At 42.3% G+C, this 16,469-nt stretch overlaps 2 protein-coding genes across 2 annotated transcripts; both read right to left on the bottom strand.

Annotated features, from left to right (window-relative positions):
* Window positions 1–1,491: 1,491 nt before the first annotated feature.
* LOC310781304 (small ubiquitin-related modifier 3) lies at window positions 1,492–4,500 on the bottom strand. The gene is made up of 4 exons (XM_083641907.1): window positions 4,378–4,500; window positions 3,682–3,810; window positions 3,425–3,496; window positions 1,492–2,784 (listed from the first exon to the last, which is right to left on the bottom strand). The coding sequence occupies exons 1-4, from the start codon at window positions 4,396–4,398 to the stop codon at window positions 2,719–2,721; spliced, it is 288 nt and encodes a 95-aa protein (XP_083498033.1). The 5' UTR covers window positions 4,399–4,500; the 3' UTR covers window positions 1,492–2,718.
* A 1,035-nt stretch (window positions 4,501–5,535) lies between these two features.
* LOC310781054 (pituitary tumor-transforming gene 1 protein-interacting protein-like) lies at window positions 5,536–11,418 on the bottom strand. The gene is made up of 7 exons (XM_083641587.1): window positions 11,260–11,418; window positions 10,613–10,668; window positions 10,152–10,260; window positions 9,842–9,944; window positions 8,225–8,290; window positions 7,638–7,684; window positions 5,536–6,537 (listed from the first exon to the last, which is right to left on the bottom strand). Exons 1-7 carry the CDS (start codon window positions 11,360–11,362, stop codon window positions 6,494–6,496), a joined length of 528 nt encoding a protein of 175 aa, XP_083497713.1. The 5' UTR covers window positions 11,363–11,418; the 3' UTR covers window positions 5,536–6,493.
* Between the last annotated feature and the right edge of the window lie 5,051 nt (window positions 11,419–16,469).

Here is a 16,469-nt window from a genome sequence, read left to right as displayed (position 1 = left end):
CACTACACCCTGCAGCTGCACATCTCTGAGAAGTCTATAGAGAAGGATGAGAGTGGCTCTGGATTGTTGCTCCTTGAGGAAATGTAAAATGCAAAGCAGATGCCAAAAATAAAGGCAGCACAATCAAAGCACTGTCTCAGGAGCCTCACAGGGACAGCATTTCACAGATGTTGCTAAATGTGTCCGCAAAGGAAGTGGTTTTCTTAAACGGAAGGACACCAATGTTGTTATGGCTTCTACAAGGTTCAGGACAAAAAACCCCACTGTGTCTTGATTTTTGAACTGGAAATTTGAGTTGGTCAAACCAAGGAAAGACAGATGCACTGAGTGGGTAGGGATCATTTGTATGTCCTAGAGAGCAATGGTGCCCTCTAATGTATGACAAGTGCATTGTCCACACAAGTAAAACAATCTTCCCAGCTCATGTTTTCCATTTTCTTTCAAGCCAGATACCACTCTTAAAAACAACTTGCCTCTGTCCCAAGGGTAAAAAATAAGAAAAACAAATAATAAGAAAAAGTAGGCTATATCCTATAGTGGCTACAATAACAGATTAGTGACCAAAACACATTATTGTCGCCTATGGCTATGTGAGACAGCAGCAAGCAGAACATACTGTCCTGAGAGATATATTCCAGAAAGTTTATCCAGGTCTGTTAACTTATAATTCAGATATTCAGGATGTTCTGTTCCAAAAACTGAGGTCTGAGTAAATCTAGATCAGTTACTATGGCAACTTGTGCCTCGAGCTAACATGCTCTGTGGCAGGTTTACTAGAGGCTTGGGAGTTAAACCCGACTGAGCCTTCAGCACACTTCACACTATCTTTGGTGAAGCCTGACACATAATAGCTGGCACAAAGACCAGCCAATAGAGGCCAGTCCAGTACCCTATTTTTGGGGGTGGTTGTTTGATGTGTTTCCTGATAACTCATGAATTAACACTTATCTTCTATTTTTGCCATGCCAAGTCTCATAAGTGTTGCTGACTTTTTACATTATAATATGCTTAAATTCACAATAAGCTGTCATTAATATTTCTTCAGCTGGAGTGAATATGATGCTCTGCTTGTCGCCTCTGAATCCATTTTAAATCTCATTTTCTGTCCTGAAATGAGGATGGCTTTGTTCACCATGAACGCACATAGATCAACCTATCCGGAGCTGATAAAGCCCAACCACTGACATTTTAATTTTAAGTTGTTCTGGAACCAAAAATGCTGCATCTAGCTCACCTAAATCAGAAGTTAATTCTTAAAGCGTCTTTTTTCTGGAATACCCCTCTGAGGTATAGGAACGACCAATTCAAAACTCAAGTCAGTGGTTCTCCCCTTTAACTGAGGCCTTTTATTGACTGCACATTTGTTTACAGCCAGGATGTGAATATTGCAAAACATTTGCTCATGTACGTGTACAGGCTGACAGCTGAAACAATATCCATTTTGTAGCAAGTCCACACAAATGGAAGGTAATATAATATAGAATTCAAGAGGCGGAGTATCAAACTATATTTATTGTATACAGTAAATAAGGATAACAGGAAATGTACAAATCAAAGATCTGTGGAATATTTTGCCAATTCCCCCCTCGCATCCTGCCAAATCTTATTTTAGAAAGAAGACCGCTACCAACGCACAAGTCTGACTCAGTCAACAAGCAATCCTAGTATGTGAATGTTTGGATAGATGTTAAAGGACTGTGTTCAAACTGGCAATATAGCAGCGACACAATACTTCACTGTATGGAATACAACAAAAACAAACCGATCATTCCACACAAGAGAGTAGGAGTTGCTTCTGAGGAACATGAAATTGTGGGGGAGGAAGGCAATAACTTAAACCCTAACAGAAGTGTTCGCCATATGAAACCAGTTAATTAGTTGCAGGCAGCCACCTCTGACACTGCTCTTTCATATTTCCCAGAAGATTTTCTTCAGAACACTGTTCATTTAGAATGTTTTGGTCCAGAAAACATTACCATATTTTATTTACCATTCAACCAAATCAGCATTGAGTGTGAAACTATTGAGGTAAGGTGTTCCATATAGATGTGTCTGCACACAAAAGTTTTAGAGCAAATAGTTAAAAGTTTAAAATGAGCATGGATGAATCTGACAAGTTATTTTGAACGTTGTTCCTAACAAAAGATGAGAAAAAAAGAAAAAAAAGAGTTACATAAGAAATCTGTCATATAGTCTCTTATAGCTATGGATTGAAAGACCACAGTCTCCCATCCAGTATAATTGATTTCCATAGCAACAAAGTGATGTATCCTATCAGCTACATGACTCAAAACTGAATTTGAAAGCTTAGGATGTGGAGGATTAAACAAAAGGTGGGTGGATTTTGGCATGTAGTTCACCTTATGATTAATGACAGACATGCAGGTCATATTTCCATCAAGGGAAGAAAAAAAGGGGGGGGTGGGGGATTTCACTGCAGGCCATAGCCAATTTGAGATATGTCCCAGCCTCGGACAATTTCAGATTATTGATTTATGTAAAATAAAGCAATTGAATGTAAAAAAAAAAAAGCACCTCAAAGTCAGGATTTGGCCCCAATGAAATAAGCCTACCTTCTTTATGTTATGTGGAATTTGATGTTTGTGTAAGCAGACGGGAAAAATAAAATAAACAGAACTGAACAATTACATAATGAGAAAAAAAAAGTAGATGCTCTTCCAAGTGTACAGTCCTCTGTGAGGCGTGTCCACTTCACACTTAAGAAGAGGCCCCTCCTGTCTGTTGTTGAAATACATCAATAGTGTCTTCATCCTCCATCTCCAGCTGTAAAAACAAAGACATTTATGGAACTCAACAGTCATTCTCAGGACCCATCAACAATGTATTATTTCGACAGAACATAACGTAAGCTCGCCTAGTAGAAGATCCCTTCAAACTACAACACAAATTCATGCTAAATCATGAGTTCTAGCTGAAGCTTTTACGGGCGGAATGCATGGGGTATTTTGAAGTGTAATTTGCTGTGAGTCCCTTGTACCCCCTAAGTATTCAATATGGCCAACAGTAATATTAAGATAGATTGTAACACTGAAGCCAAGCCAGCATTATTTATATATATATATATATATATATATATATATATATATATATATATATATATATATACACACACACATACACACACACATACATAATGTGTGTGTGTGTTTAGTACATTGAAACCTATGGGTCTACATTTTTTTAATATGACATGTAAACATCAGTCATGATGTCTGGCCTTCAAAAAACACAGTGGCACTGGGTTGTTTACCTCTGTAGGACAGTAATATAACCTAATAATTCAACAACAAGCAGACCCTGACAGTGGGTCGGCCAAAGGTTAAAGTCTAGACTAGGTGGGCTTTTAATAAAGCATGGTATATGGATTTGACATGATGCAGGGTCCAGCTCTGAGGTCACCAACCTGTGCAGGTGTGTCCGTCTCATTGATTGGCTGTCCATCAAACCTAAACCTTATCTGACGAATTGACAAACCCTGTAAAAGACAGAACAGACAGAAATTGCATTTTAATTCAACGTGATTGAAAAATATCTCCAAATAGTAATTAAAACTAAGCCTAAAACCAGAATATTAGGGGCAAGGCAACATCTTATTGATGCATCAATACAACACAAGACTAGCACAGTGAGTGAAGTTTCTGATTTACAGGATGAACTTACCTGTCTTTCGCAGTATGCCTTCATTAATTTGCTGAGCGGAGTGTGCCTTTTGATTTTGAACTGTACAACCGACCCATCTTGACCAGCTACCTTGAGGTTGATATGGTCATTCTCCGTCTTCACACCTTCCTGCAGCAAACAGAAACATCATAATTGTCAGCAATAGTCATCTAACCAGCTAGCAACCCATCTAAGCAGAGTTACCAGACCCAGGCGTTTACAATAAAGCTAAGAAGCAACGTCGTTAGCTGTAAGCCAGCGGCACACGACGAGTTTCCAGTCCATGGTTAGCATGGCAAGCTAGTCTATGGTTAAACTGGCGCAGAAAGCCACAATGGCGCAAACAAAAAGAACGCACATCATGCATCCCTCTGTCTACCTATTGTACAGAAAGAATCCATAGCGTAATATAAACAGAAGTAGCAATAGCCGATCAAGGCATTGCAACAATACACACACAAAAAACAAGGAGATGTGCGCCTACAACCCAAAGATCCGCAAATTGGTCAACCTTTGTTTTCCCAGTCTACCCGCTCAAATGCGCTATCTGGAGCCTGGCAGCTAGGCTAGCGCTAGCTAGCGTAGCAAAAAGCTAGCTAATGTTAAGTTGCAAGTGGCACCCTGAGCATCGCTGGAAGACAGCTAGCGATTGCAAACATAAACAAATCATTGTTTCAAAGAAACAAAAGTACGGACCTTTGGCTTTTCTTCGGACATCCTGCTATTTTTCCAGGACTTTGTTAATACTGTGAAGTCAGATGGTTAGTCGAGAAGCTGGCAGTGTGATAGCGGGTTTTCAGCTCCTCCGTCTCCTTCGGTTCGACCAGGAGCGCGCATAGAACTTTAAAATGTAATTGGCTCACAATGGTCACGTGTTCCTCTTTCCTCGGGACCGTGGGTACGTGAGCGCGCAAGCCAATTTGCACGTCCCCGTGAGTAGGTCACCAGGCTCTTCTCGGCGAGAAAGAGCCTGGCTCCCGCCCACAATTGATTTTGTCACCCTACTGGTTCCCGCCTAGAGCCCGCCCTAGACCGGATGGCAGCGTTTCTAGCTCGTCAACTTTCACGTTAACTTGACAATTTGACCCAAGTATCAGAATCCTCTTTCACCGTTTTGACCGGTGTGTCAGGCGGTGGTGGCGGAGATGCCATATTGCATAAACGTTTTGTTTTATGTAACGCTAGCTTTGTTTTGATCAGACTCTAGTTTAGGTAACATCACCGCGTCAAGCTAACGGCAACAAAGACGTTGTTAGGCGCATTGCCATCCGGTGTTAATTCTGGGTCCGGGGTTTACGCCCCCATGACAAAAAGCGGGGTGGAAGGTGCCCAGACTAGGTAAGGACCATCATCAGTCATCAGGCTAGGGCTCTGTCGCTGTCTGTCTGTCTGTCTGTCTGTCTGTCCCACTGTGATGTCATAAATCCCACTGTGATTCGAGCGCGCGTAGTGCGCGAGATGCCTAGTTCTTAAAATCAACCCTTTCGTCAAAGCAAGCAGGGGTTAAACTTTTGCACCAAACGAAGGACCCAAACTAATTTACCTCTCTTGCCAGATGGGACACACTTTTGAGTCCTGATCAAACCAGACTAATCTAAATTACATTTCTCTATTAAATGTTGCTCCATAAAGCTGGCCCCAGCAGAATCAAGTAAAATTGATTAATTTCATTTATGACATACATGTATGTAATCTCTGAGAGCATTTGTGCAATTATCATATAGCCTACATATTTATATTATAAATTAAATTGTGAATTCTTATGCAAATATTTCCACATAAAAAAACAAGTCTTGAAACACTTTTCAAACACAAATCTGATTCAAACATTTATCAACATCTTACATGGTACAAAAAGCAGTAAAACACAAGTGTGTGTGTGTGTGTGTGTGTGTGTGTGTGTGTGTGTGTGTGTGTGTGTGTGTTTCAAATTAACTGCTGATAAATATGTGTTATAGTTAACAAATTATGTATTGTATGTCAATAAAAGTTTACAAATCAAACCAAATTGCTCGTTATAAAAGAAGCGCAGTACAAACACGGAAATGCCCTGGGGAAAATGAAATATTTAAGATATTGGATTTTATGCAATTTAATAGAGGCAATTTGATCAAATATTTTTCATTATGCTGTTGGCTAATATTTTCTGAGGGGTTTGATTTGCATCTGGACTCCAGTGTAATAAGAAAAACAAGGTTACTGCAGTGCTACATTCGTGTATCACATTTAAAGCATCAAGCTCTATCTTAACAGAAAAATAATCAGGAGTAAAATAATTCACATCAGCATTACTGATAAGAAACTTAAAATAAACAACATAAAAGAGAGCAACATATATGAACATGAAGCATTGGGTAAGATACAATACAACAATATGTTTCAAACGGAGTGCACACTCAGTCTAACTGAATGTCTTGATGACATTCTTTGGCTAACACCAGAGCCGTATAATAGAAGAGTTGCAACATCTCCATTCACTCCAATGGACCAGTTGCAGCAAAATGGACTGAAAGGTGTACTTCAAAAGGGTCAGACGTTTAAAGAATCATATTGTATACCATCAGCTTTATTTTATGCATTCAAATGTAGCGTGAAGCCCCCTTCCTGGCTGTTCATTGGCTAATGAGTGACGCATTTTGGACCTCCGCTGGTGCCACTCTCTTACTAGATTGCTCTGGCTAACACAAAACAGATGCTCAGTTTTATCACATGCTACTTTTACAGCCTACCCAAATAGATAAGCTATGTTGTCATGTTACTGACATTAATACGGTCATCAAAAGGGAGTTTAAAAAAATGCCTGTGATTCTTCTTAATTGTCTTCCATGCGGGCGTAAGGATTACCGTTCTCCAGACCTGAAAAAACAAGAATGTTGAACAAAATCACATAACCAATACACTAGTGCTGGAGTAGAATCACACTAACATGAACCAATTAGGAATAGAGTATTCAGATTAGTTGTGTTTGGATAATCAAATTCAATTGAAATGATTGGCAAAAGCCAATTTCAAATACTAAACATCAATCATTGCTGTTCCAAAAGTCAACACGGTTTCAACTCGACAACATAAACATTCTAAATGAACCCCAGCTTACTTCCTGTTTGCTAGTACAATAACTACTAGGTTCCAAATGGTCCCCTAGCGACACGATTCCATGAAAACAGTCCATACTATAGTAATATGCTTTTGAAATAACGGTGGTAGCTATCAATAATATTACGGTTTTCACATGGCAGTATATTTTGTTCATTATGGCTGAGTAATGTTAGTTCAGATGTCCGACTTTTGGATAATTGAGGTTCAAATGCATATTACACTGTTAGAAAACTAACTGATGAAAGAATCAGCAACTTATTGGAGTAAAATACATTCTAGTCTCAACGCCAGACGCATGAGAGTTCTTACGCTGATACACTACGTTACTGCATGCTCTCTGGGTCTGGGACAATTTCCCTCAAGAGGGCTGGTTATGGGAGGGAACCGTTCATTTGGCCAGTCATATGCCAGTGATGGCTTCAGTCCTCTCCAATCAGTAACGACTTTGCGATCAGACGACACGGGAGGCGCAGCCCATTTTTCGAACCGCTCTCTCATCGGTGCTACGACCTGTCACTCATTCAATTTCAACCCGCCTTCAAAACCAGCAGTGGCTGTTAACTGGCACAGACTCACTTATGTAGTATGCGGAGCGCAGCGATTCAACGTAATATTTGAGTCTGGGGAGAGACTAACTACATTCTAACCATGGATTCTAACACTGATATTTACAATGTCATTTTTTCTCCAATAGGTGGTGCAATGAGATTACCGGGAAATGTGTTTTTGTGTTTCCCTTCTGACTGGTTTTAATCAGTGGTGGTTTATCATTGTGCAAACCACAGTCACCACAACGTCTGTGATATTATAAAGTTAATATTTTTGGTGAAACAACACAGACAAGGAACATGTCTCACCGTATTTATTCCTGATTTCATCATGCCGCACCTTCATTTCAGTTCTCCTGTTGGGGCAGAAACAAAGACAATGTTTCAACAGCATTTTGGCAACAAGGCAGCTACACCTACAAGGTAGCTACACCTACAAGGTGGCTACACCTACAAGGTAGCTACACCTACAAGGTAGCTACACCTACAAGGTAGCTACACCTACAAGGCAGCTACACCTACAAGGCAGCTACACCTACAAGGTAGCTACACCTACAAGGTAGCTACACCTACAAGGTAGCTACACCTACAAGGTAGCTACACCTACAAGGCAGCTACACCTACAAGGTAGCTACACCTACAAGGTAGCTACACCTACAAGGCAGCTACACCTACAAGGCAGCTACACCTACAAGGCAGCTACACCTACAAGGCAGCTACACCTACAAGGCAGCTACACCTACAAAGTAGCTACACCATCACCTACCCATTCTGTTCATTTGAATCGTGAGCACAGACCATTGCTGCAGTATGCTTGACAACATCTGGCAAAAGCCCATTTCAGATCTGAATGCCTTCAAAAAGATCCAATAATAACAAACTCAGTGGCCATCTACCTCAGTTCTTGACGGGCCTTCCTGGCACTGGCTTGTTGCTCCACCTCGGCATCTTCTCTCCTGTTCCTGGAATAGAAGAACATGAAAGGAGATGTATTGTTGGCTTTGTGAATACAGTCTTACACAGTAACAAAAATGCAAACGCCTATTAAGAGCGGGAGTTATATTGTCTCTGCTGGAGAGACAAAATGTGATATGCTGACCATGCTTTATACAACAACCGTTATAGAATGAATTGTATCTTTATGGTGTGACTGGAGAAAATGATCCAAAGAAATGAGGAGTCAAGTTAGTTTCAGAGCTAAATTGCCGCCACAAATGTGCCCTGCTTTTGGAGAGTGGAGACGGCTGTATCAGTCTTTTCAGAACAACCACCCATTGTGTTCTTCCTCCTTGCTAAGATGCTGAGCCAGATTTCAATGGCAACACCACATGTCATGTGACATGTGTCATGTGACATGTGTCATGTGACCCATTAGCATGTTCACAGAACATAGTCTCAAATTGGTGTGATTAATTAAGCCACTTCAGCGCTTGATTGTAACTGTGTAACCCTTAGATAAGATGTCCGTGTGGTCGACTGTTTTGTTTATTGCTCAGACAGTAATTAAGGGTGCTTTCTCACTGGCGCCCCGGTACCATTCCCGAGCACACTTGTCCCCAAATTGACCCTAGTTTCAGAATGTTTGAGGAGTGTGAACGTTGCGTTCTGTTCCGTTCCGCAACGGGGAACCGTGACAGGATCCATTTGAAAAGGTGGTCTGGAGGAGCGCTTTGGCGTGCTGCCCGGGCACCGAACACTTGCGTGTGTGAAAGCCAACCGTTCCGAACCCCATAGACAACACACGGGCGAGGATACACTCCAGGCGTAGTTGATGACGCAAGTGCACTCTGTTCCGTTTCCGAGCGCGGAAGAAATGTTGTAATGTGAAAGCTGACCAGCGGGGGGAGAGGGGCGCGGGGGCAATCGTTCCCGGGTGCGGAACGGAACGAAAGCAATCGTTCCCAGTGAGAAAGCAACCTAAAATGGCTCTAGCACTTGTGTGAGGTGAGAAAAGGGGGCACGGTGGCTCAGTGGTAGAGCTGTCGCCTCACAGTCAGAAGGTCCTGAGTTCAATTCTCGCCTGGGACACTGTGGGCGCTGTGGTTGTGTTTCCCCCCATATCCTCAGTGCCTACTGCCCAGGTGGGGTATCTCGTCGTAAGGGCCTTTCTCTCTGTGTGGAGTTTGCATGTTCTCCCCGTGCTCCCCCAGGGGGTTCCTCCGTATGTAACCCCCCCACTAAAAACATGCAGAAGATCAGATCGTCATCCGACCAGTGACGACAACATCCGAAGTTGGTCCCCGGACGCTGTACGAGAAAGCGACCACTGCTCCTGGCCTGCCCCCCGGAGGAAAGGACATGCCTGGATGGGTTAAATGCAGAGGACACTTTTCACCGGCCACCGTCAGCATGAGTGTGTTGTGGCCGCATGCATGTGTTGTGGTGTTCGTGTGACAATAAAAGACGGGCTTGTCCCGTTACGAGAGAAAACCTGTTTGTGCGTCCTACGAGCACCTGGCTGATGTCATTCGTAAACGAAGACATTTTGAATATGTTGCTTTTGCACTGCTCACCCTTTTCTCTCACACTTGCAGCAGCAGAAGCAGCAAACAAAGATGGCGATGATGGTGATGCCAGCCAGCACTGACATGGTGATGATCAAGATCTGGAAGTTCACTGGAGATGGAAAAACACACACAAACTTCAAAGACAAAAAGGAACAGTGAAACTCACATAACCATGTGTCATAGGCTGCTACACAAATCCTGTTACAACGGATTTTACACCCTACTCTACTGCCTAGATTTACTAAGGACAAACTTGTAGTTTATATCCACATGTGGGATCAGTTATGGGAGAAGTAAGATGTTTGATCAGCCGTACCCCAGCACCGCCCCCATCGTGCTTCCTGTAATGGACAAACACTGCGTGGAGGTAAGATGGTCCTCACAGGGTAGTCGATACATTGTTTCGTTGTTATGCACCACAAACACTGCAACAGATACAGGCAGTTACATATTATATATCGTTATATATCGTATATATTATTAAGAGTGGACAGACACATTCAACACCTGTATGAGTTTAGATAGATAGATAGATAAGATAGATAGATAGATAGATAGATAGATAGATAGATAGATAGATAGATAGATAGATACTGTAGATAGATAGATAGATAGATAGATAGATAGATAGATAGATAGATAGATAGATAGATAGAGTAGATATATAGATAGATAGAGTAGATATATAGATAGATAGATAGTACTATCCCCAGTGGGAATAGTGCTGATAATTATAGTGAATATATTGTGACAATATTATTTAGATGAGCTACTTACTGTCACATTCTTCAGGCATTGATCACAACTGGTACCGGATCTCGAAGCACAAGGAACTGAAATAGGGAAACTGTTAAGTAGGCCTACACTCTACATCAGGGCTGGTTGTTAAGTAAGTACACTGTACATCATAGGGCTGGTTGTTAAGTAAGTACACTCTAGTCTACATCAGGGCTGGTTGGCCCTCAGTTCACTGTCTAGGTTCAGGCATAGGCTACATTTATTTACAAAAAAATGGAAATGGAGAAAACGGCTAGATAGTTTTTGTGCAGTTTAGTTTCCAGTGACAAACCCCATGCAGCTATTTGTGCCAATAAGGCACCTTAAGTGAGCCAGCTTCAAATCAACTGACAGCTGGAAGCTCTAACGTTAATATAAGAAAGAGATCAAGAGGATAAAGTTCGCTTTAGTTTCGTTTACAGAGAGTGCCAAAGATAGGTTAAGTGCAACGAGAAAATAATGCACATGAAATTGATCATTGGCTCGGACGCTGGTTAGTGAAAATCTATTTTTCTATCATGTGACAAACGTCCCTTGAGCCTCCTGACCCTCCCTATGAGCAAGGCAAAAACAAAGCAGAGCAGCTAACTCACTCCGAGGCTAAATCTAATCACACTAACCAGCAAGACTAATACATACATACTTACTTGAAGCTGGAGCAGGAGCCGACGTCTGCGCCTCTGTAGTTACAATAAGAGCGCACAATATAAAGGCAAACACGAGGGTTAAAGGTCTGTCAATTACGAGCATTTTGCGACGAGGGAAATCGCCCGCTTGCTTGAAGAAAATCAGTGAACTTTTTGTTGCGTTTCTGAAATCAAGCTGAGCTGAGGGGTGGGTGGACCTCTACTTTATAGGGGTGACGTCATGAACTCTGCTGTTGTCTGCAGCTAGTATGAGATTTCACTCATCACAGCTGATGTGTCTGTCTGTGTGTTTGAAGGCTATCAGATCAGGGGTTCCTGAACGTTTTCTTTTGTAAGGATCATAAAAACACACTTACATATGACCATAGCTTGAAACTATATAGCCTACTGATCGTAAACAATAACGGTTTATTCAAAGATTCATGATGTTTTGAGAACAATAATTCGGGTAACACTTTATTTGGATAGTCCGCCTACATAGTCTACTAAGAGTATTAGTAACGTTTCAACAGCTTATTAGTTGACATTCAACAATTCATCAATTCAGCTTCGTCTGTAGATTTTTAACAGATGATCTATAGAGTAGGCTATATGTGACAATTCATGAACATTATCTACTACTTTCATAATAAATTAGTTGAACTTGAACACTCAACCTATGCTTTACAGATGTTTCACGAATATTCAACAAACTATTTAATTAATATTTGTTGAACCTTCTAATTATCAGCGATTCTAATTATCAGCTCAGAATAAAGTAGTTGAACATGAGCTATGCACTCAACCTTTGCTTTACAAATGTTCAACAACTTATATACGAATATTCAACAATTACCGTAGTTAACCATTTAATTAATATTTGTCGAACATTCTAATGATCAACTAATGTTCAAGATTATAAATACCATGTTCCACAAAGTTTCAACAGCTTATTTCAATCACGAGAGACCAGTGGGTAAAACAAGCAAGCTTTATTCACAAATGGCATGGCACTAATTTTGGCATAATGACTCCATGATAAGATGTTGCTCCTCTTGTGGTGAGAGAGGAGGGCAAGTAATGACTCCATGATAAGATGTTGCTCCTCTTGTGGTGAGAGAGGAGGGCATCAGCTCAGACTAGGATAGAGAATCCTCCCCCGCGTAGGGAATTCTTCAGGAGTCAAGACGTTGGTGGTGGACTTTGCGCAACACAGCTCCAGAGAAGATGATCAGCCTGAGATACACCCAGCCACTGAGGTGAACAATACGGAAGAAGATGAGATTGGCTCAGCAAACGGAGATGTATGGCATCACAGATGACATCACAGTTGAAAATGAGCCGTTTGGCTAACACTGGCATGTTTACAGTCAGTCACTGTCCCTCAAATAAATCAATAAATACAAATACACAGCGCAAGTATGACATCAGCAATGTTTTGACATATGACATGTGCTGATAGGCTATTGAGGATGCGGTGATATGATGCCATATATGGTGGCGTGACTGGATCTTCATCTTCATTCATGAAATTCGGTCCCATTAGTGGGGAGATTCAACTGTTTCGCTGTGTCTGTGTCACGGTTCAGCTGTGTCGGTCTTCAATGGCCCCGCTGAACTTCATCAGCTGTTCCGCTTCACTGGTACCAACAATGGTAGTCACTCTCTTGGCTGCTCCATACAGTTTACCTGAGTTTTCCCAGTGTTTCCTTGCGCCTGTAGGCTACATTAATCCTGTTTCTTCTGTGCTGAAGATTCTTCTCCTCTCTGCTGCACCACTTGTCTGTCAGCCCGTCTGGCTGCTCGGCCTGGATCACAAACACCCCGTGCCTTCCAGCTTCCATCCATCTTATCATTCACATCCCCTTGACCACCATCGTTTTGCAAATAAACCTTTTCATCTCCACTCACCTCATGTCTGTGTCTCTGTGGTAAAAGTCTGTAGATGTTTAACAGATTATCTATAGAGCAATAACAGTACATGAACATATTCTCTGAATAAATTAGTTGAACTTGAACCACTCACTCAACAAACCACGAGTGGAGTACTGCCTTGTCCATGTAGTGCATTCATAAACCTGTTGCTTTTACCACAGAATTTCAACTACATAATGTAAATGTGAAGTTGACCATCACTTGCATAATCACTAAACATTTGTAGATTTTCATCTGGACTATCCAAGTAAAGTGAAAACTAGTTGACAGTCTACAGGCAATTTATATCCATACTATTCATGAGAATAGGGGTACGGTGGCGCAGTCGGTAGCGCTGTCGCCTCACAGTCAGAAGGCCCTGAGTTCGATTCTCGCCTGGGACGCTGTGGGCGCTGTGGTTGTGTTCCCCCCCATATCTTCAGTGCCTACTGCCCAGGTGGGTTATCTCGTCGTAAGGGCCTTTCTCTCTGTGTGGAGTTTGCATGTTCTCCCCGTACCCCCCAGGGGGTTCCTCCGTATATAACCGCCCCACTAAAAACATGCAGAAGATCAGATCGTCATCGTCATCCGACCAGTGACGACAACATCCGAAGTTGGTCCCCGGGCGCTGTACGAGAAAGCGACCACTGCTCCTGGCCTGCCCCTCGGAGGAAAGGGCATGCCTGGATGGGTTAAATGCAGAGGACACTTTTCACCGGCCACCGTCAGCATGAGTGTGTTGTGGCCGCATGCATGTATTGTGGTGTTCAATAAAAGACGGGGCTTGTCCCGTTACGAGAGAGAGAGATATCGTTTAAGGCCGAAACGCGCATTCTGGCCTATTCTGGCACTGCGCCATGCCTCTTCGGCATAAAGCGCATTTCGGGGGGCCTAAAAACATGATGCTATCTTCCCGAGTCAGGCGCAAAGCGTGTTTTTTTGCGTTTAACGCCAGTTTAGCGCCTAAGGCCAGGGGGAAGATAGGGCCCCTAATCTGCGTTTGCGCCCGTTGTTGTTATGCTTCCCCGCGAGTAATTGCATCTGACCATATTTTGGGTCTGTTTTAACTTAAAAACAGGGAGGTCACGTCTACCCAAACAATTATATAATTTTTAAACAGTTATGTTTCTGTGTAAATCATTAAAATATGCTGCCGTGAGGTGGGGATGCATTTAGCTGCTGCCGGGCGGGGGTGTAAAACTCGGCATAACACCTGGACAGCAGACTGCAATCTTCCCTGCCTTAAGTCACGCGCAAACAGGTGCGCAAGCGCAAATAGGGGATATCGCCTGTACCAAGATAGGGCCCCCCGACTCTGGGCCAGGTTTATCCATATATCGGATTGGGCGAGTGCCCGGGGGCACCAGCCAATTTGCGTTGTTGGGAGGGGCACCACACATTCAAATGCAATTCTTTATAAGCTTCGTCATATTTTCTTTATATATTAGGCCTACTCCGTAGCCGAAATTAATCGTCAATACTAAACGAATATTATGCATAATGAGAAAGAATGGTGATTGGTGTGTAGGTGGCCCCCCACCCCCCTCCATCACATTTGGATGTATCCAGTTCAAGCATTTTGTGTGCTGAGAGAAAACATGTTCACCAGAGGAAGTGCTAAGAAAAGGTAGGCTGAAAACTACTTCCCCAAGTGTGACATGTTCACCACAGTCAGGCTTTTCTTAACCCTGTCTGTTAACTGTGGGTGAGAGATCTAAACAATTTAAAGATCTCTCACCCTGCCACTAACTGTAGACTAAGGGTGAGAGATCGTTTTCACAACTTAAAAGAGTGAAGAACGTCACAATGAGTTTATGCTTCTTGAAATGTTTTCACTTTGAAACTGACGTGCAGTTTGTGATGCTTATAACAAGCATAATAACGGATAGCCTATGCATTGCAATATATTCAGTTGGCCGCGCTATCTGATGACGGTCTGAAAAAAATAATTACAGAGCAGTAAGAATTTGGTGGCTTAAACAACTGAGTTGGTTAGTTTTTACACCAATTTGCCGGCTGACGGTGTTCGAACCTTCGAGCCAATCACAGTGCTTAAAAATGCGTGACCCACCCAATGGGCAAACCGGGCACAGTTTAGTCTGAGCCATGGAGCTGACCGATTGTGTTGTGAAATAATCAACAAGGATGGTTGGTGTCCGGTAGCCTAGGTAAACCCAGCCCCCACGTGACCTGCTCTCTCAGTTCCCAGTCTTGTGAATGTAAGCAGGGTGAGCCTGAGAGCAGGTCACTGGGGGCTGGGTTTACCCAGGCTAGGTGTCCGGCTGATTGTGGTGGGCTGGTCTGGACTAAAGTCCAGGTTCATCCCATTGCTGAAGTTGCATTAGATCTCTGTGTAATGTAAAGGTATAAGAGACGATGGTCAAATAGAACACAAAATCTCGCTCTACGCGGACGACATATTGACGTACATCAGTGACCCAATTTCCTCGATCCCGGCACTGATGAGAAATCTAAAAGAATATGGACAATTTTCAGGTTACCAAATTAATCAATCAAAGTCTGAGGCAATGATGCTGGTGGGGAATTGGCCAGCACAACTAACAGGAAGAGTCAAATGTCATTGGTCCAGCCACGGGTTCAGATATTTGGGGATTATCATTGACTCTAATGTATCACAATTATTCAAGGCTAACTACGGGAAGTTAATGGATGAAATAAAAATTGACCTTACAAGATGGGAGGTCCGCCCCCTATCTTTGATAGGTGGAGTGGAAACAATACGAATGAACATATTGCCATATTGCATATTGTTCCAATCCCTGCCCATGGAGATCACTATTTCTACATTTAAAACAATTAATAAGTGGTTTTCTAAATGTATATGGCAAAACAAAAGACCCAGAATTAAGTTTAAAAGACTTCTATGCTCGAAAGAAAAAGGAGGCCTGGATGTACCTAATCTGAAAAAGTACTACTGGGCAGCCCAGCTCAGATCAATGGTTGCATCGATATCCCAAGACAAGGATGCGATATGGATTGGGATGGAACAAAATCATTGTCCAAAAGTGCCCCTAGATATAATCCCGTTTTTGAATAAGGATGCTTGGAAACTATATAAAATTAGCAATCAATGGGTAAAAACCACCTTGAAGGTATGGTCAACAGTGAGACAAAAGTTAAGACTCCCAATGTCAATATCTATAGCAATGAAGATCGCAAATAATGTAGATTTTTACCCAACTACTCTAGGAATAGGGTTTAGAGAAGGGGCCTAACTATGTTGGCTCAGATGTTTGAAAGAGGGGTCCTGATGTCCTTTGAACAACTTCAGCGTAGATATAACATTCCGGGCAATG

This window comes from Poromitra crassiceps (genome assembly GCF_964638095.1).
Source record: "Poromitra crassiceps genome assembly, chromosome: 8".
Classification (NCBI taxonomy): domain Eukaryota; kingdom Metazoa; phylum Chordata; class Actinopteri; order Beryciformes; family Melamphaidae; genus Poromitra; species Poromitra crassiceps.
The sequence above is the reverse complement of the archived record's forward strand: the minus strand, read 5'-3'. Positions and strand labels throughout refer to the sequence as shown.